The 21,544-nt window shown below is 38.6% G+C and overlaps 1 protein-coding gene across 1 annotated transcript; it reads left to right on the forward strand.

Moving 5' to 3' along the window:
• Positions 1-15,274: 15,274 nt before the first annotated feature.
• On the forward strand, positions 15,275-16,548 carry LOC126446392 (piggyBac transposable element-derived protein 3-like). Its single transcript, XM_050090980.1, has 2 exons — positions 15,275-15,648; positions 15,747-16,548. The coding sequence occupies exons 1-2, from the start codon at positions 15,275-15,277 to the stop codon at positions 16,546-16,548; spliced, it is 1,176 nt and encodes a 391-aa protein (XP_049946937.1).
• The last annotated feature ends 4,996 nt before the right edge of the window (positions 16,549-21,544 follow it).

Raw genomic sequence — 21,544 nt, forward strand, 5'->3', positions numbered from 1 at the left:
AGTTTCCAGACTTTTTGAAGGAGTTTATACTACAATGTGACGCATCCAATCACGCTCTTGGTGTTGTACTTGGGCAAGAAATTGATGGCAAAGAACATCTGATTGCGTTCGCGTCTCGTCAACTTAACAAGGCGGAACAAAATTACTCCACGATGGAGAAGGAATTGTTAGCAGTAATATATGGGATTTCGTACTTTCGATGTTATCTGTACGGTAGAAGGTTTAAGGTTGTGATGGATCATTCAGCTCTGAAATGGTTATTAGGTCTTGAAAGACCCAATGAGTAGGCTAGTGAGATGGGCGCTGAAACTTAGTGAGTTCGATTATGAGGTAATACACAAGCCAGGTGTGAAACATGCCAATGCTAACGCATTTAGCAGGAAAGTGGCAGTATTGCAAGTAACATGGGTGACTGAAGATGAGTGGAAAAGGGTTCAGAAAGCAACCGCAGTTCCTAGTACAGGACAGGTTACCTTGCAGGTCGACAGGCCCATGCGTCATCGTACCAGCAGCGTTAAGATCTGAAGTTTTGCAACAGGTGCATGACCATTTTCTTTCAGGACATGGTGGGAGAAGAGCCACAGATAGGCGGATAGCGGAGAAGTTTTGGTGGAGGACACGACATCAAGACGTGGACGAGTACGTCAGGAATTGTGTTCCATGTGCACAGTGTGCGGACGTGAGCCATCAAAAGCAACAATGGGAAGATGGGATAATCCTGCACAGTAATAGTCCTTGGTCTAGTAGTGTGGTCCTAGTTCCAAAGAAGACAGTGGACGGGTCGAAAAAATTTTGCTTTTATTGCGATTACAGACATTTGAATGAACAGACAGTGGCGGACGTATATCCGATTTCGAATATCATAGAAATGTTAGTCAACCTAGGGCAGTGTAAATTTTTCTCCACTATGGATTTGCGAAGCAGTTATCACAAGATTGAAGTATGTCCGGAGGACAGGCCAAAAACAGCATTTACAACACATTGTGGTCACTTCGAGTATACAAGAATGCCGTTTGGACTAAAAAACGCTCCAGCAACATTTCACAGGTTGTTGGATGGAGTCCTTCACGGGTTCAAAAGGAAAAAATGCATGGTGTATCCGGATGACATTATAGTTTTTTCAAGAGATATAGAGCAGCATGTGGAACACTTAGAGGAGGTGTTTAAAAGATTAGAGGCAGCACGGCTAACATTAAGTTTGGACAAATGCCATTTTGCGCAAGCACAAGTAAATTATCTCAGTCATGTTATCAGTCAGGACGGGGTACGGACAGATCCTCATCTCACTTCTGCAGTACAAGATTTTCTGGTTCCGCAAATGGTTAAACAACTGCAATCTTATATTGGTCTTGCAAGCTATTATCGAAAATTCGTACAGGGGTTCACAGAAATAGCGAGGCCACTTACTATGTTGCTAAGAAAAGGTGTTACCTTCCAGTGGACGTCAGAGTGCGAGAAAGCATTTCAAGAGTTGAAACGGATACTGACATCAGATCCAGTTTTGAAGTTTCCAGACTTTTTGAAGGAGTTTATACTACAATGTGACGCATCCAATCACGCTCTTGGTGTTGTACTTGGGCAAGAAATTGATGGCAAAGAACATCTGATTGCGTTCGCGTCTCGTCAACTTAACAAGGCGGAACAAAATTACTCCACGATGGAGAAGGAATTGTTAGCAGTAATATATGGGATTTCGTACTTTCGATGTTATCTGTACGGTAGAAGGTTTAAGGTTGTGATGGATCATTCAGCTCTGAAATGGTTATTAGGTCTTGAAAGACCCAATGAGTAGGCTAGTGAGATGGGCGCTGAAACTTAGTGAGTTCGATTATGAGGTAATACACAAGCCAGGTGTGAAACATGTCAATGCTAACGCATTTAGCAGGAAAGTGGCAGTATTGCAAGTAACATGGGTGACTGAAGATGAGTGGAAAAGGGTTCAGAAAGCAACCGCAGTTCCTAGTACAGGACAGGTTACTTTGCAGGTCGACAGGCCCATGCGTCATCGTACCAGCAGCGTTAAGATCTGAAGTTTTGCAACAGGTGCATGACCATTTTCTTTCAGGACATGGTGGGAGAAGAGCTACAGATAGGCGGATAGCGGAGAAGTTTTGGTGGAGGACACGACATCAAGACGTGGACGAGTACGTCAGGAATTGTGTTCCATGTGCACAGTGTGCGGACGTGAGCCATCAAAAGATTCAGCTTCAAAGATTTCCAGAGGCAGACAGACCTTTCCAACAAATTGGAATCGATGTCCACTTAATAGGAGTGCAGCAGGGAATAAGTATGTGTTAACAGTGATTGACTACTTTTCTAGGTATTTAGTCATGGTCGCCTTAACAGATCAGAAAGCAAGTACGGTGGCACAAGCTTTAGTTAATAATTGGTTACTCACGTATGGGATACCTCAGTCCTTAATTCGGATCAAGGTACTAATTTCACGTCTGATCTGATGAAGCAACTGTGTAAGTTACTGAAGGTAAAGAAACTACGGACTAGTCCATTCCATCCGCAAGCAAACTGGCGAACGAAGAGAGTGCAACGCACGATCACTAAGATGTTGAGTCACTATGTAAATAGTCAACACACCGACTGGGATGTGTACTTGCAATTCATAACCAGTGCATATAATAGTAAGGTACATACATCAGACAGCATTGTTACCGTTCAAAGTGGTGTATGGGTGGAAGATGCCATCACCTTTTGACATGCTTTGTCCAAGGCTGGGAGCAGAGGGTGAGCATGTAAGGCAATTTGCGGAAACCATTAAGGAAGTATGGCAGAGAGTCAGATGAGGTAACACGAAAGCATTGGAATGACGAGAACAGATGGGAGGTACAACGAGAAAGTTGCCACAGTACAGAGTAGGCCAATGGGTGCTACTAGCTAATCCGTATGTTCCAAAAAGGAGAACCAAGAAGTTCACAAACAAGTTCCAGGGACCGTACCAGGTAGTGGAAATGACATCATCTGTCAATGTAAAATTACAATTGCCTACCAAGACAATGGTGGTTCACGTTAGTAGAGTTAAGCCGTTCCTGGGGGTAGTAAATCCGTGTATATGTACTTCTCCTTCCGGCAGAAAGCGGAAAGAAGCATCAGAAGCATACAGTAAACTGGGTATCAAGTATAAGTTGCGTTCGAGGGATGTGTAGTTAGCAGTAATTATCATGTGTGTATTATTTTTGTGCACGGGCAGGTGTGTGTGACGTTGATGTCACCAGAAAAATTCAGACGGAGTCTGAAGCAGGCAGAGGGAGAGTTTCCAGAGGGGGTAGAGCATGTAGTACCGATAATTGAAGCGAGTATGTCACTTTTTTATCATATGTCTAGGATTAAGGTAACAACGGATCTAGTTAAGATGTATATATAGATTAGATTTCCAATAACTAGTGTGGGGAGACAACATCACTGTTACACAGTGCATCCTTATCCGGACAGATGGGAGTGCATCAGTAAGGGTGTACAGTTCAGGGCACAGCAGGTTTTATTAATTTCTAAGGAGGGGGATACTCATGCTACTATGTCGAGTTTAGAGTTGAGTGGATGTCTAACGGAGTCAGTTTCCATTTGTCCATCACAGATTGTTTTCACAGGCCAGGGGTCATGTGAGATCCAGTTACTTAGGGTAGAAGCAGAAGCTTCGGAGTGTCGGAGAATAATAGTGAAGCCTACGCCACATTTTCAGCAAGTTGGGAGGCATTGGTTGTATTCTGTATTTGCTACGGACAGGATATCAGCCAAGTGTTATGACAGTGGGAAATGGAAAGCAACCACAAAGATGGAATTATGGGACAGTGGTTTGCTAATCAATGGGACAAATTGTGAAATAGTAGGGGATCATTTCAACTTACCAGCGACAGTCACGGGAGTCACCAAGGTTATAGATACTCATCTGACGTTGTACTGGCCAAATGCATCATTCAGTATCACTCCAGGGAGTAATAACAAAAAGCTACAACTGAGGGTAAAAAACGTCCTCCTGCCAGGTATAAATAGTGGAGCACAGGCAGCAACAGGCAGAAGCCATTAGGAAGCAGTTCGGATCTGAGGAAGGACATGGTCCGTGTCCGAATGCTAAATCTTCGTAGGTGAAAATTCCGGAAGTCTGTTCCACCTCGCAGGAGTCATGCGTTCGCTGCCAGATGTCAACTTCAGCTCTGGGGATCGGCCCGAGTTCGGTCGGCACCATGACTGACTAACTACAGTGAGAACTTCTCGCAGGATCGGCTGCAGCGCGGTCTTGGTCACAGGTGCCGCCGGGGACTGATGCCCGGACTCCACGGCAACCCGGCCCCACAGCGCGTGGTCCGTCCATGACGGGACCTCTCGGACATTGCGACTGACGGCTTCCCAGCTGCCGGTGCAGCAGGCGTCAGCAGCTGACCTCATGGCGAGGAGTTCATCTCAACCACGGGGCTTCCTGACTTCAGTGGATCACTGGTGGCCTGAGGCTCCGAGTGTGATCAGCGGCGCGCGTGGCGCGCGTTGTTGGAGAATCTGCACAGCAGCAGCTAGGCGGAGGGATCCGCAGGGCTGGGCAGCGACGACGAGGGAGAAATTGTAAAGAAAGTTCAATAAATAATTGTAAAACTCCACGCTGTCTCAGTCTTTGGTGCAGCCACTGTGTCTGCTGCTAACAAGTAGCAAACAGCCGTAAGAAGCCATAACAAGTGGCCAATGGCCATAACAGTTAATATGAACTGCTTGCCCATTTCAATTTGTTGTTTGATCTCCTAGAGTGGCCTAAACCTGGTAACTTCCAACCCTAGGCGTGCCCCTTGTATGCCATACACTGAAATATATTCTCTTTATTGTACCTATTTCCTGTTCTGTCATTTAATGGCAGCTCTGGATGCCCACCCACAAGTCCTGACCACTCGACCTCCTGCACACTGTTGTCACAAGGCATATGTAACAACCTCCCCCGCCCCCACCCCCACCCCCTTGCCTGCCTATATACAGTACAATAATTTCCTTTCTGCTCTTAAAATTAAGTTTCATTGGTGCAGTATGAAAATAAATAAACTACAAAGTTGAATTTGTTGTTGTAATCTAACATTTGCGTAACTGAAAATTAATTTAGTGGAGGGGGAAAAGGAAATAGTTTTAACTGAATTTTTACAGAAAATCAAAAGAATGTTTGCTTGTTAATGTTATCATCTTCTGTCAAGTATCGACAGGGTTGATGAATGTCGAAGAAATGACTTCACTCTCCTCCAACACGTTCGCAATTCCAAATCTGTTGTGGCATACAACATAAATAAAAGTGCCGCATAAAACTGTCAGCCGTGTATATTATAAAAAGATATATAATTAAATATATTTAAAAACAAAGATGATGTGACTTACTATACGAAAGCGCTGGCAGGTCGATAGAAACACAAACAGACACATACACACACACAAAATTCAAGCTTTCGCAACAAACTGTTGCCTCATCAGGAAAGAGGGAAGGAGAGGGAAAGACAAAAGGAAGTGGGTTTTAAGGGAGAGGGTAAGGAGTCATTCCAATTCCGGGAGCGGAAAGACTTACCTTAGGGGGAAAAAAGGACGGGTATACACTCGCACACACACACATATCCATCCACACATATACAGACACATTTTTAAAGGAAAGAAATGGAAGAAATTGATTGGCAATTGTCCTTTTGCTTGCAATGAAGAGAGAATGTTAGTACAATTGCATTATTATGAAATGTTATGCATGTACAAAACTGTGCTATTGTTCATTCACTTAACCTTGCGTCATTTCTTTTTCTTCGTCTTATCACTATACAGGGTGGTCCACCAATAGTGACCAGGCCAAATATCTCACGAAATAAGCATCAAACGAAAAAACTACAAAGAACGAAACTTGTCTAGCTTGAAGGGGGAAACCAGATGGCGCTAAGGTTGGCCCGCTAGATGGCACTGCCATAGGTCAAACGGATATCAACTGCATTTTTTAATACAGGAACCCCCATTTTTATTACATATTCGTGTAGTACGTAAAGAAATATGAATGTTTTAGTTGGACCACTTTTTTCACTTTGTGATAGATGGCGCTGTAATAGTCACAAACGTATAAGTACTTGGTATCATGTAACATTCCGCCAGTGTGAATGGTATTTGCTTCGTGATACATTACCCGTGTTAAAATGGACTGTTAAGCAATTGCAGAATAGGTCAATATCGTGTTGATGTATGGCTATTGTGATCAAAATGCCCAACGGGCGTGTGCTATGTATGCTGCTCGGTATCCTGGATGATCGAAGTGTCCGGACCGTTCGCCGGATAGTTATGTTATTTTAGGAAACAGGAAGTGTTCAGCCACATGTGAAATGCCAACCATGACCTGCAACAAATGATGATACCCAAGTAGGTGTTTTAGCTGCTGTCACGGCTAATCCGCTCATCAGTAGCAGACAAACCGCGTGAGAATCAGGAATCTAAAAAATGTCGGTGTTGAGAATAATACAACAGCATTGATTACACCCATACCATATTTCTATGCATCAGGAATTGCATGGTGATGACATTGAATGTCATGTACAGTTCTGCCACTGGGCACAAGAGAAATTACGGGACGATGACAGATTTTTTGCACGCGTTCTATTTAGTGACGAAGCGTCATTCACCAACAGCGGTAATGTAAACCGGCATAATATGCACTATTGGGCAATGGAAAATCCATGATGGCTGCGACAAGTGGAACATCAGTGACCTTCGCGAGTTAATGTATGGTGCGGCATTATGGGAGGAAGGATAATTGGCCCCCATTTTATCAATGGCAATCTAAATGGTGCAATGTATGCTGATTTCCTACATAATGTTCTACCGATGTTACTACAAGATGTTTCACTGCATGACAGAATGGCAATGTACTTCCAACATGATGGATGTCCGGCACATAGCTCGCGTGCGGTTGAAGCGGTATTGAATAGCATATTTCATGACAGGTTGATTGGTCATCGAAGCACCATACCATGGCCCGCACGTTCACCGGATCTGACGTCCTCGGATTTCTTTCTGTGGGGAAAGTTGAAGGATATTTGCGATCATGATGCACTGACAACATGCGTCAGTGCATTGTCAATGCATGTGTAGACATTACGGAAGGCGAACTGCTCGTTGTTGAGACGAATGTCGTTACACACATTGCCAAATGCATTGAGGTTGACGGACATCATTTTGAGCATTTATTGCATTAATGTGGTATTTACAGGTAATCACGCTGTAACAGCATGCGTTCTCAGAAATGATAAGTTCACAAAGGTACATGTATCACAGTGGGACAACTGAAATAAAATGTTCAAACGTACCCACGTGCTGAATTTTAATTTAAAAAACCTACCCGGTACCAATTGTTTCTCTAAAATTGTGAGCCATATGTTTGTGACTATTACAGCGCCGTCTATCACAAAGCGAAAAAAGTGGTCCAACTAAAACATTCATATTTCCTTACGTGCTACATGAATATGTAATAAAAAATGGGGGTTCCTATTTTTAAAAAATGCAGTTGATATCCGTTTGACATGGCAGCGCCATCTAGTGGACCAACCATAGCACGATCTGGTTTCCGCCTTCAAGCTAGACAAGTTTCGTTCTTTGTAGTTTTTTCGTTTGATGCTTATTTCATGAGATATTTGGCCTGGTCACGATCAATGGACCACCCTGTATATATAATATTTCTCGTCTTCTGAAAGCTTCTCCTTCTGTTAATTTTATGAAAATATTACCGTGGACTTCTTTTCCTGCATTTCGATTGTAGATGCGGGCAGCCGACTCCAGGAAACAACAGTGACTCCCAAGATGATGCAAAATATGAAGGAATTTTTCATGACTTGGTTCTATTTTACTTTAATAAAAGTGATTAACACTGTTATTAAGTCTTCTCTTATTCGGAAACACATATGATACAAAAGACTCATAGCCCGTCATACTCCGAGCAGTACAGCATAACCAAACTTCTGCATACCGGACGGCCTGACAGAGACGGTCTAAAAAACAAAATCATATACAAATAACTGAATGAAAGTTCCTTCATTTGTCTGTGCCCCACCGCACATTCACAATTAACGTCTTTGCCAATGATTACATTCAGTCGGTGTTTCATTTTTGTTTTGTTCTTACATAAATATTAACTTAGTGGCATCCTTGGGGTCTTCTTTCATCATGTACTTATACAATTGCCCCCACACTGTACATTGACATGGTATGGAGACATACAGTGGGCCCCGCCACCCCCCCCCCCCCCCTTCTTTTTTTTTTTTTTTTTTTTTTTTTTGCTGATAGGCGTTGATGCCCTTTATTGTTGGCTTCTTTTTTTTTATTTAATGGAATCGATATGTCAGCTTACCCTATTAGAATAATATATACGTAATATGTGAGTCCATTACATATTTAAATTTAGCCCATTGACAATAATGTCCAGTTTGCTCCAGTCTCACTCCTGGGTTTTGTGCTGACACACTGGCTGATTTGGGGCAAGAACTAATTGCCAACAGTCAACATCTAATGTTTTTCGGACGACAAGAGACAGTGTGGTATTGGGTTGCAAGGCGCACACACGTCTCTCGATTCAGTTAACTTGCACTTTGTGTGTAGCTGATCGTCTTCTCTGGGTAATCAGCTACATCAATCTTCCAAAATCTTCTTCTCCGAAGACTATAGCTGGTTAAAGGAATTTATTTAAATACTTCTCTATCCTTGAAATAATTTTGGTACTCGTAAAATACATTTCAGTTCAATCACTATATATTTTCAACTTTCATAGACAATAACTACTGCAAGCTAACTTATTACTTAAACATTAGACTCATTTACACATATTCAAATAGCATACATGTGTCTTGCTTCATTCATAGCCAAGACTTGAAGTAATTCAAAAGTCTCTAGTCTCAAACGAGTCCAATACATGAATGAACATAGAAATCTATATTCAGTTGTTCATTAGTCTTTTTACAATCAACAGAGATACTTAAGAGCACAGAATACTACATAAAGTTTCCTTGTTCTTCTCGACCCGTACACGGAGACTCTGTGGACCATACAGCAAATACTTGTCTGCCGCCGGGACCATCTTTTTCTTGTAACTATTTTTTTTCAACTGCACATACAAATAGGTGATGCGCAATTGGGCGTGTTCGTTTCTCCCACTCACCTCTGGTGTTTGAAATGGTGGAAGGCCGAGTGGTTCTAGAATTTACTCTGAAATTCTTGAAGCTCTACATATTCTCCCCCCCACCCCTAAATCGAACACATGATATTTTATACAATCATTATGTAAATTTATATCACATACAATTCTAGCAGTATACGCTCCGCTCCAACATAGATATTTGTACTCATTTAGAATAAACTCAAGCTAATCTTTCATATATTCTACTCTCACTCTATTTTGACATCAACTTTGTAGATTCCATCATGATCAGTTTTTGTAATATTTAGGATTTGTTAGGACTCTGTCTCAATTTCCAATCGCAAACTCCAGGTGTTCATGGCATTTGAGTACTTTATTCTAATTCTTTATATTGCTTTTTTTATTAGGCAATGATCTTATTATTTATAAACTTTTTGTAGTCTGGAGGAACTGTGGGCAAAATAAAAGTGTTCCTATTGACACTCATAAAACATAATAGTGCTAGTGAAGTATATAATTCAAACTTACCAGAATAATTTCTACAAAATTTTGTGACTTTTGTCACGATACTGCCCTTTCCCCTCGAGGTCAGTACCTATACCTCACATATGGGGGTTGATCCTATGAGTATCCTTTCTCCTTCCATTTTGGTAGGCATGCCCCATTTTTAATTCCTATTTTCCTATGGTACAGGTCAATCCCCTTCTTGGTACCCCTGTCCGCACAGTATAGGTCAGCCTTTCTTAGGTCTGCCTATCTGCCCTTTTCATCCAATAAATGCTGGGCGTGCCCCCCCCCCCCCCCCCTTCCCCCCCTCTTGTCCTTCTTGAGTAGGCCTAATGGTTCATTGCCCTAGTATACACCTTTGTGTACACTATAATTAAATATTACCTGGTAAAATTAAAATCTACTTCACACTTATTGCTCGCTTTTTCATACTTCTCTTTTATACCCTAGAGTACTCCATTACTCATCCATTTCTACGTTTCCAGTATCTACTTCATGCCTACATACATTATTCAATATATAATATGCTTACTTAGGTTATAAGAGTCCCACTATCCTACAAGTCACCAGAATATTTGTTAGACTGACCTCTCTGGCTTATGTTCTCTTTCCTTATTCATGCTTCCTACTTAGGTAGCTTCCTACTTAGGTATACTCGATATAAAAATATCATAGTTTTTATATCCTTATGTACCTATGTGATATAGAATTGTCATTCTTCTTATACATATATTTCCTATATATCCGTATTAATAAATAGCTACATGATAGTTTTTCCAAATAACTAGGCGATGTATTTCCTATATATATTTTTCCAAGTAACTAGGTGATGTAGAACCATCACAGTAATCAACCATAAGTGCATATTTTTCTATGTGCACATTCTTTCCCCCTACGACACTTGACGGTTCTCACATCCTTTTAATGTGTACTTTCATTGTTTGCATCTTCATGTTATGGTGTGTGTATGTGGAAGTGTGTTTGTGTAGCCTGTTTCTTTGGCCTACTTATAAGAAATAAGTTAAAAGTTATTGGAAACCACGGAAAATAAGAAGGACTTCAGTGATAGATGTATATGGATATGGAAAGAGGAAAAGATAGACTGGTACTCAGATGAGAAGTAAGAAAGGAAAAAGTAGAAATGGTTGCTAAGATCGAAGAAGAGAAAGAAGATAGCCCCAAAGACAGGAAACCCTTCCCACCCCCCTTCACCAGGATCCCTATTTCGCCGGTACTTGAGTGAGAAGCCGGAGGAGGTGTGATGTTAAACGTCTCCTACGGAACAGACATTCTCACTTTCACCTTTGAAGTCCTTGAAGAAAAATCTTAGCAACCCAGAAAAATCTTAGCAACCACTATGGAACGGCAAATGGTGAAGAAACGGTCACACTTGTGTGCGAGGTTTGTCTGATAAGGTGTGGTGTGTGTTTAGTGTTAGTCATGCTTGTACTTACACTACCCACCCCTCCCAAAACTAATATAAATCCTTCCATCCACTTCATCTCTCTTAAAAAGTATAAAATATTCTATAACTGTAGAAAATTATACACGATAACATAGTCGTTTAGTCATTCAGTTTATACTATACTTTTATACACACACAAAATTCTCTATTCAATTTGTGTCATCTCGACATCACTCGGTTTAAATAGTACCATAATATTATACTTCCCACTAATATAATATTCTATTCATTTCACTTCATGTCTAGAGATGATTCTCTTAAATTGGCCTCAATCTTGTAGTCATATGTGGTTTCCGAATTACTAACTTTATAGGATAATTCAAGACTAGATTACAGAATAGTTTAAGATTTGAAGGGAATTCAGTGCAGGAAAAATAGTACAGAAGAAACACAAAAAACAACTAGGGATCCGATGGTTGTAACTCTGCCCATTAACACAGAACGTTAATGTCCCTGGGAGACAGATGTGACTCTGCCCGGATCCCATGGATCTGACATTAATCTCACTCGATTACTTACAGACCAACACTTCTCATTAAATTTTGTGTGAAAGCCTCCCCACAACAAAACAATTACCACTTTACTAGGTAACACAACATTAGGTAAAGTTATTCTATTTTCTACTTAGTCATGGACAAGTTTTAATTCTTTTCACAACTCGTCCTGAACCTTGCTAACACCGTTAAGTTCGGAAAAAGCAACCGTCAAAATGTTTCTGGAAATTATACTCTTGGTAACTTCTCGATCTTTAATTAGTTCAAATGTTTCCACCAAACTACTTACATTTTTAGGTCGATCTGTGCTCTCTTTCAAAGTATTCATTTCCTGTCTTATGAAATTAAATTTAACATTACATACATTTTAACAAAATTTTAATTTTTCACTAAATTCAGATTCTACATTATTATATTTATCTTCAATGCCAAATTCTAATTTTTTAGTAAAATCTTGAAGTTGCTCATCCTGTCTCTGGTTAAATTCAGTAAATAGTTGATTAACATGAGTATTCAAAGAACTACTGAGTTCACTCTTTAAATCTAACCTCAGATTCTCGACTTTATTATTAAGACTGTCAAATTCAGTCTTTAATAAAACTATATTTGCTGCCTGACTGTTCAACGTTTCACTCTGAGCATTTAAACTAGAATGTACTAAAACTATTTCTCTCCTTAGAGCTTCATTCTGAGCATTTGAATCTGTTCTTTGATCATCTAACTTAGCATTTAGTTCTTGTCCCTGTGCATCTAATTTTTCAAAGTCCAAATTTGTGCATTTGCAGCTGCACTTTGTGCTTCTAGCTTTTCACTTAAAGTGATGCTTATTAACTTTACTATCTCCGTCCAGTCTGGCACTCCCCTCTCGACTTCCCCAGCCATGGCTGGCTCTGAAGTTGTTCCACATTGATGTTCCTGATCCATAGTCTTACCTTTAGACCTAGTGATCATTAAAAAAATTCCCTTCTGAGTATAATAACTATACTAACAGTTTATCATTCAACAGTTCCTTCGACTTTACCAAACAATTATTGTTTTTCACTCACCCAGCGTAGAGTTCTAGCTGTGTTGGTGAGCGAATGTGTAATCAGTGCCGGTGTACAGCACTGGCGCTGGCAGTGTCAAATGTTGGTTTCAAGCGTCGGCGGCGGCGAGCGGACGCGGAGTCAGGACTGGTGAGCAGTAGCTGGTGCAGTTGGCATCGGAGGCTGGTTACTATGTTGGCGTGATTTGTGTGTGTAAAAACTGCTTATTCTCCACTCCCAATCTTCTTAGTTGAAAAGTTGAGGTCTTCTCTCTGGTTTTTTGCTGCTATTACTTTCTCACGTCTTTTACTGTGTCGCACTGCAACTTTCTTCCATTGGTTTATTGGACTCAATACAATTCCTGGGAACAGTTCTCGTATCTTGTTAGGCCTGGTTGCTATGGCAACAACTCATAATATCTTCTTCCTGTTTCTGTCTTAAAATTCCAGTTTTCTTCAGGTCCTGTCACTTGGGTCGCCACGTTCTAACGCGACAGAAATAATATCTTCTTATTTCTGTAATCTATTGATCACATATATGAACTTTAGTGCCAACGTACTCATTGATTAACGATGTACTAGAACTGCTATGCAGAACAAAATTCTCTTCTTAGACCCATAAATAACTTCAGTGTCTCACTCATATCTCGAGCTTTAGAAATAATTAAGTACATTGAGACAGTTTAAAAACCACATGAAAATGTGAACATGTGTCTTGACTTCTCCGAGTCCAAGACATGAAGTAAGTTAAAAGTCTCTAGTCTCAAATGAGTCCAATACATGAATGAACATAGAAATCTATATTAAGTTGTTCATTAGTCTTTTTACAATCGACAGAGACACTAAAGAGCACAGAATACTACATAAAGTTTCCTTGTTCTTCTTCTAGAATTTACTCTGAAATTCTTGAAGCACTACAAACATGCTATATGCTACCGTTGCATTTGCATGCACTCGTTTTCGTGGTTTTGATGTCACATTGAGTGTCACACTTTCACCCGAGTGCCATGTATCGAAGAATTGCTGTGGTGTTTGTATTCATTCTGGGTGCAATGACTGTGTGCTTATTGTTCAATATCCGACGCTGTGGCAGAAGATCCCCATTTTTATGGCCCGGGCATCATTACTACCTGTCGTACTCGCATTTTCAGTGGAGAGAACCCTGACCAACAGTATCTGTCGATGAGGTGAGTACCTGCCATGTATCAAGCGTTGTGAGCCACGATATTCATAAGTTATTTCGTTGCACATGCATGTTCATGTCACCACAGTTGACAGTGCACTTGTTGAAAGACACATATAGCCGTCCAAAACACAGTATAAATTGCTTGTCTTTGAAGTTCATTTCTTCACGTAGAGTTTCGTTTCCAATGAAAATTCATACAAGTATTGAGTTACATCATTATACATAACATGATAACTTATACCTATGGATGACATTCCATCCATTGGTTGTATTATGAACATAAATTTCTTAATTTTCGAAATGTCATAAAAATTTTCATTAACTGGGTTCTGTTACTACAGTTTGTTTGTTAGCTTCAACTTATCTTCACTCACATCACATATACAAATTAATTATGTATCACATTTTTATGACATAATACAAACATATGATACATTTTTGCTTCATTTTATTGATAGGCTTTTATCACTTATGAGAGCTCAACTCTTTCTTAGTTAGAGGAGGGAGAAAAACATTGGAAATAGGAGTAAAACATTGTGCATTGCTGATCTAACTACGCTTAGCGCCGCCTCGTTTGTTTGGAAGGGAAGAAAGGAAATACTCATCTACTGGGTCAAGGATTTATGTGGAAATGTTACTCATACAATCATGGACTAGTTGCCAACCAGTAATATTTTGAAAAAAAAAAAGTATTAAGTTACTTATCCTCCTCAGTCCAGGGGTCCACATGCGTGGACTTCGCGGTTTTATTTCGTAAAGCTTATGAACAGTTTCTATCGACTAAATACCTCTAGTACACGTTTGTGGAAGCTTCATAGTTTCAATTCATGCCACCAGATTGCACCACAATCTGCTTGCAGTGCCCTGTGTGATGTTTTGAAGATATGGGTCGGCGAAATGGCTACACACGGCACACACTCTGAAGGTAATTCAAAATAATACCTTATTCTATACGCTAACTTTACTTTATTTTTTGCTTTACATATGTAAAAATAGTCACAAATGTGATTGATATATGTTTTTTTCCAAATTATCTCTTATTGTGAATACAGTGGACATCGAAAGTCGAATTATACGTATGTGTACTTCAGGTCTCAACCTCAAAGTTTTCCTGCTTACCTTATTCATTGCGAAGTTTTAGTTGTTATGGTATTATGTGAAGAAATCCTCATAATTATCCAATTGTTATGGCAAAATGTTATATAATGTTTACGATCTCGATTATTTAAACATCAAAAATTAATTTATGGCATTATTTTCAGTAATCAACGATGAAGACGTACTTTGGATGTTGGAGGAGAGTAACTTCAGTTCACTTTCAGACGATGAGAGTCAGCAATTGTCGGATGAGGAGGCTGTCCCTGAATCTACAGTCACTACTGAATAAGCAGACATCGAAATAGAAGACCCTACGCCTGGTTTGTCGCAGGACAGTGGACATAAATGTACATTAAAATGGAAGTGCTCAAAAATGGAAAACAAGGAACCGGGTGAAGATGATTTCGAAGATATGACAGATGGTGTGTTAAGTGATCCTGCTGAATACTTCTTCGAATATTATGATAAGAATTTTTGGAATGTTGTTGCAGAACTGACAAATCTATATCATGTGCAAAGTAATAGTAAGAATTTGAAAGCAAATATGAACGAAATTCTTTCCTTTGTTGGGATCGAAATTCTAATGGGTACGCTCAAGCTACCACAAGCCAAGATGTACTGGAGTAGGCTACTTGATCTGCCTCTCATAAGTGATACTCTGACTCGGGACAGATACTTCAAGTTAAGCAATCTTTTACATTTTGTGAATAATTTACATGACCAAGATAGGAGTGCAAACTTTGGAAAGTGAGGCCTGTGATTAATGTTTTCAGGAATAAGTGTCTCGCTTTGCCACGATCTAAGCACCTATCAATTGATGAGCAGATGATTCCATTCTCTGGCAGATGTGCAATGAAAACTTATGTGCCATCAAAACCCAATCCTCTTGGGTTAAAAAACTTTATTTTGGCATCTTCAGATGGTTTAGTTCTTGACTTCATAATATATACTGGCAAAGGAACAGTGCCCGACACTGAATTAAAAGAAATAGGTTTAGATGCAAGTGTAATTAAGCTGTTGACTGTGACAGTTCCAAACAATGGGCAGCATGTGATATATAGTGACAGATTTTTTACAGGCATTAAGTCAATTGAGTTTTTCTTAAGCAACAACATACATCAAACAGGTAGTGTAATGAAAAACAGAATTTTTGATGTGGCTTCAAAATTCAAAACTGATTGTGATCTAAACAGAGGTGAATGGGATGAATATGTGAGGGAAGACAAAAAGCTGTGTGCACTTAAATGGAAAGATAACAAGGCTGTCATTTTGGTATCGTCTTTTGTTGGGAGTGAGCCGCAAGTTACTTGTAAGCGATGGTCAAAGGCGCAGAACAGAAGTATTGATGTACCACAACCAACTATTGTGAAGAGTTACAATTTTAACATGGGTGGTATTGACCTGTGTGATAGATTCATGGCCTACTACAGGTCAAATACCAGAACAAGAAAATGGACAATCAGACTATTTAACCATTTTATTGATTTAGCTATTATTAATTGCTGGATTATGTACAAAAGAACCTGTGCAAAAGAATTAGTACCAAAGTGTAACAGACTGTCCCTAATAAACTTCAGACTGAATGTGGCCAATGTATTGATAAAGGTTCTCATGTCAGAGGGTCGTCACAACTCTCCAAAGAAATAATCTTTGATGAACAGGAGATCACTGACAGCTCAGGAGAAGATGAAGACAATAAACCCAAAAGAAGAAAAGTTGTTTCCATGCCAAGGAAGCCAACTCGATATGACTGTATTGATCATCTTCCCCAATACGTAGAGGCAAAGAATGCTTCTAAATGTCGTTTTGAAGACTGCAAATCCCGCACAAGAACATTGTGCAAGAAGTGCAATGTTTATTCATGTGTGACTAAAAGCAATTGTTTTGTAAAATTCCATCAACAAAAACTTTAATCTGTTTTTCAATGTATTATTTATTTACCAGTTAAGACCTGAAGTCCACATATGTGTACCTAAAATATTTTGGACTGTACAAATAATGTAATCCTGAATAATTATGTGTAGGACTAATAAAAATAACACTGAAAACAATTTTCCTCACTTATTTTATCTTCGGGGCTCAAGAGATTATTTTAGATGTATATGATCATGTGAACAATTTTTCTTTTTTGAAAATGCAATATGTTTTCTGTAAATATCATTATTCAAGGGTGCTAAAAAATAAATACTATAATGTTGTTCCTGTAGCTGAAAAAATTGTTGCATTTTACACTATTTCATGTGAAATGTTGTAAAACAATTTTTGCTACAGAGCATGGAACAATTCCACATTTTACAGTCAAATCCCCTGAAGGCAATGCTTGTATCTTCCCTTTTGATCCACACTCTGGTCAGTGACCAAAACTGTCATACTGTAGTACATCATTCACTGGGACATTTGTGTAATAACTCACCTTCAAGACCTTCTCTTTCCTTTTGTAAGGCATTTTCATTGTACAAAAAAGCCATGTTGCTTGCAAGCACCATTACCATTCCAAGGATGATACTTGCAACATGTCGCAGAAAATAGTTCACAATTTTAATGCCGCTCAAGAGCGACATTGCCAGATAAAGAATTAATGGTGTATCACACTCAATGGTGTTATTCCCTACAACACAAGAAGAAGTCTACAAAGCAGTCAGCAAACTGAGAAACAAAAACTCAGCTGGTCTGGATGAAGTCCCCATTTTCATAATAAAGGACTGTATCAAGAGCCTACTTCCACCTTTAGTTGATATATAAATCAATCTTTCAAGCAGGGCTCCTTTTCAGACTATTTAAAATATGCTAAATTACCACCTCTCTTCAAAAAAGGTGATGCAGGAAAAATTGAAAATTATAGGCCAATTTCTCTACTCTTATGCTTTGCAAAAATATTAGAAACTATTATGAAAGATAGGCTAATGAATTATTTAAATAAATACAACTTACTGTCTGTCGACCAGTTTGGATTTAGATCAGGAAAAGCACAGAATCAGCAACAGCACACCTCACAAAACACATTCTAGAAGCATTAGATAAAGGGAACTACACAACGGGTATATTTCTTGATCTAACTAAGGCGTTTGATACAGTAGACCACAACATATTGTTAAATAAGTTAGATGAACTGGGAATAAGGGGACTTGTGAAAAAGTGGTTCTAGTTATATCTAAAAAATAGAAGACAGATAATTGAAATCTCACATATTTCAAGTTGGTCAAACTATATTGTAAAGCATACTTCAGACCCAAATTATGTAAATATAGGTGTCCCACAGGGTAGTGTCCTTGGCCCAATACTATTCCTCATTTACATAAATGACTTCCCACAGAGCATCAAGCATGGACAAACAATATTGTTTGCAGATGACTCAAATGTTCTAATCAGTGACAAATCACCAGATGCACTGAAAGAAAAAGCCGAACAAACACTAAACAGTGTACGTGAGTGGGCATCCAATAATAAACTAACACTAAATTTTAAAAAAACAAATGCTGTTAACTTCTATGTCTGCAAAAAAACCACACTATAACAACTTAATGTTAAATGATGAAACTATAGAATGTGTAGACTACACAAAATTTCTTGGTATGCATGTCGGCAGTCTGTTAAAGTGGGAAGAACATATTAAAATACTTAGTAACAGAATCGCTACTGCATGCTATGCTCTTAGAATTCTGACTGCAGTGTGTGATACTACATGTGTCAGATCTGTATATTTTTCTTATATCCACTCTGTTATTACCTATGGAATAATATTTTGGGGAGTCAACTGTAAAAATATTCAAATAATTTTCAAATCACAGAAAAGAGCAATTCATATAATAACCAAGAGCAGCAGTAGGGCTAACTGCCTCGAACATTTCCAAAAGCTGGAAATCCTAATTGTCCCCTGTGAACACATTTTTCAAAGTATTATGTATGTAAAAAAAATATTGACTGCTATGTTAAAAATTCTTTAGTACACAGCTATGAAACTAGAAACCAATACAATCTGCACCTAGAGAGGAAAAATCAAGTTAAAACTCAGCAGAGCTTGTTGTACAATGCCATTAAATTATATAACAAATTACCCCAAAATATAAAAGATATTGACAAAATTGGAAAGCTCAAAACAAAACTAAAAAATTTTGTATTAAATAAAAGTTATTACACAGTAATGGACTATCTGAATTAAAACACGTAGTGTAATTAAGCCTGCATTGTAATACACAAGGAAAAATTATAATATGAAATCTAGAATTGTTCAGTACTATAAGAAAATTACATAAGGATATAAAACTAATGTAAAATACCTAAAAATGTGTGTAAATATTAATTTTGTGTGTATAAATTGTAGGAATATTGTATTGTATATGATTTTGCTGACGAAATCCACACAGTGTAAATTGTTACATGGATTAATAAAGAAATCAATCAAAAAAATACCCCAGAACTTTATTCCATATGACATTATTGAATGAAAATATGCAATATATATCAACTTACTCATTTGTCTCTTCCCAAAATTCGCAACGACTTGAAGTACAAATATGGAGGAATTATGTTGTTTTAGGAGTTCCAAAGTTGCTTTTTTTCTGTTTAAATTCTCATCAATGTGGATACCTAAAAATTTTGAAGTTTCTACCCTACTCATTATTTCCACACCAGGTGTCACACTTATTGGTAGTGTAGTCCCTTATAGAACTGACTATTTTGTCTCTCTTAGAAATTAAGAGTGAGATTATTCACAGAACACTACTTGATAAGACTCTTAAAAAATAATTACCATTTCATCTATTGTTATATGATTGATTACAAAACTAATATCATCCACAAAAAGGACCAAGTCTTCTTGTTGTATGTCAGACTGAAGATCGTTTATATATATGAGAAACTATAGGAGACCTGAGATTAACCATTGTGAAACTCTACAAGTGATTTCTCCTGTCAGAAGAATCTCCCCTGCTTGCATTGTTATGTACAACTTTCTGCATTCTTTTGGTTAGAAATGTCATTATCCATTGGTTGCCTATACCTTCATTTCCACAAAGCCTCAGTTTATCTAAGGGAAAATATTGATTTATACAGTCAGATACCTCAGATATGCCACAGAAAATACCAACTGGAAGTATTTTATTATGTAGTGCTTGTAACATTTTGTGACTGATTTACTGAAGGTATTATTGTTGCTTGGGTGTGATACTGTTCTAGAATAACTGACCTAAAAATTTTGGAATATAGTAGCAGTGAAACAAGTCTGTATCTATTGAGATTGCTCCTATCCTTTTCCTTATAGAGGGATTTAACAATGGAATATTTAAGTGTTTTTGGAAAATTGTGGTGAGTTAGTGATGCATTCTATATTTCACAAAAACAAATGTGCCGTGATCATCAGGTACTTCCGTCTGCCAACCCCCTACATGCTATTGCCTCACTGTTGAGGTGCAGAGTCATGTGTCGATGGGAAGAAGAATGGCTGGAAGTGACAGACAATAAGCTGCGTCTACTAAAGTTCACAACAAGGTGGTGTACCTCCTTCCAGCAGTATATGTGGGATGAGGTCCTCCTTACTCTGCTTTGCATTGGCCACAGCCCCATGATGCATGACTTCCTGCACTGGGATGAGGACCCTCCAATGGGTGGTGTTTGTGGCGTACAGATCATAGTGGGCCACATTTTACTAGACTGTGTTTTATTTTCCAACCAAAGGGCAATAGCTCATCTGCTGACAGAATTGCCTTCTATTTTAACTGGCAATCAAACAAATGTGATATGATTTTAAAAATTTTGCAAACTGTTCAAATTTAGGGCAATGTTTTTAATATATAATCAGGATGGTTTGCTCAGCCATGTTTTTAAAGTGACCAGCCAGCCACATATTTCTGTGCATCTGTTTTAGGTTTCCCTTGTCCTACTTACATTTATTTAACAGTTTTACAACACCTGAACAATTTTAGTGCTGTCTTCCATTATGTGAGCTATTGTGACTGCACATGTGATCATGAGTGAGATTTTTTTTTTTTTTGGGGGGGGGGGGGGGGGGGCAACTGGATGCAATTTTTTTTTTTTTTCCTAAGATTGCTTTCCATCTCTTTTCTCACATTTCCTCCACATTATTCATTTCTACTAATTTTGTATGGGTGCTGATAACCTTGTCGCTGGGTGCTCCTAACCCACAAACAAACACAGAAGCAATACTTATTATAAGGGAACATGTCTTTAGTCCTCAGTTGGAAACACTGTCAAATACAGATAAGATTTTATTTTTGAGAGAATATATAATTTTCTTAATTTGATGGGAAACGTAGGTGTGACATCCGCATGTTTGAATTTTATGAAAGCTGCTTGTTCAACATACTCCTCTGATTTTTCTCCTGAACTGTTCATCTCTACATTTTCCACTACATTTAAGAAATGATTGTTAAATACATTAGCTACCTGGGACTGGTCATTTATATCCCATCGATTTAAATCAATGGTGATGTTACTCTGTTCTGTGGCCTGTTGTCCAGTCTCATTTTACTACATTCCATATAGCCTTACATATGTTGTTATAGGTACTAATTTTTTATATAATGTGCATGTTCCTCGACTTACTTTTCTTAGTAAGTTTGAGTAGTTTTTGTAGTATACATATACTGTATGATCCTTACTTGATCTTGTCAACAGATACATTTCC

The sequence above is a fragment of the Schistocerca serialis genome, chromosome 1 (genome assembly GCF_023864345.2).
Source record: "Schistocerca serialis cubense isolate TAMUIC-IGC-003099 chromosome 1, iqSchSeri2.2, whole genome shotgun sequence".
Lineage (NCBI taxonomy): Eukaryota > Metazoa > Arthropoda > Insecta > Orthoptera > Acrididae > Schistocerca > Schistocerca serialis.

Coding starts and splice junctions, on each gene's coding strand:
- LOC126446392 (XM_050090980.1), top strand. CDS start 15,275: ATGGAAAACAAGGAACCGGGTGAAGATGATTTCGAAGATATGACAGAT. Junction 15,649..15,746: donor AGGAGTGCAAACTTTGGAAA/GTGAGGCCTGTG, acceptor ATTCTCTGGCAG/ATGTGCAATGAAAACTTATG.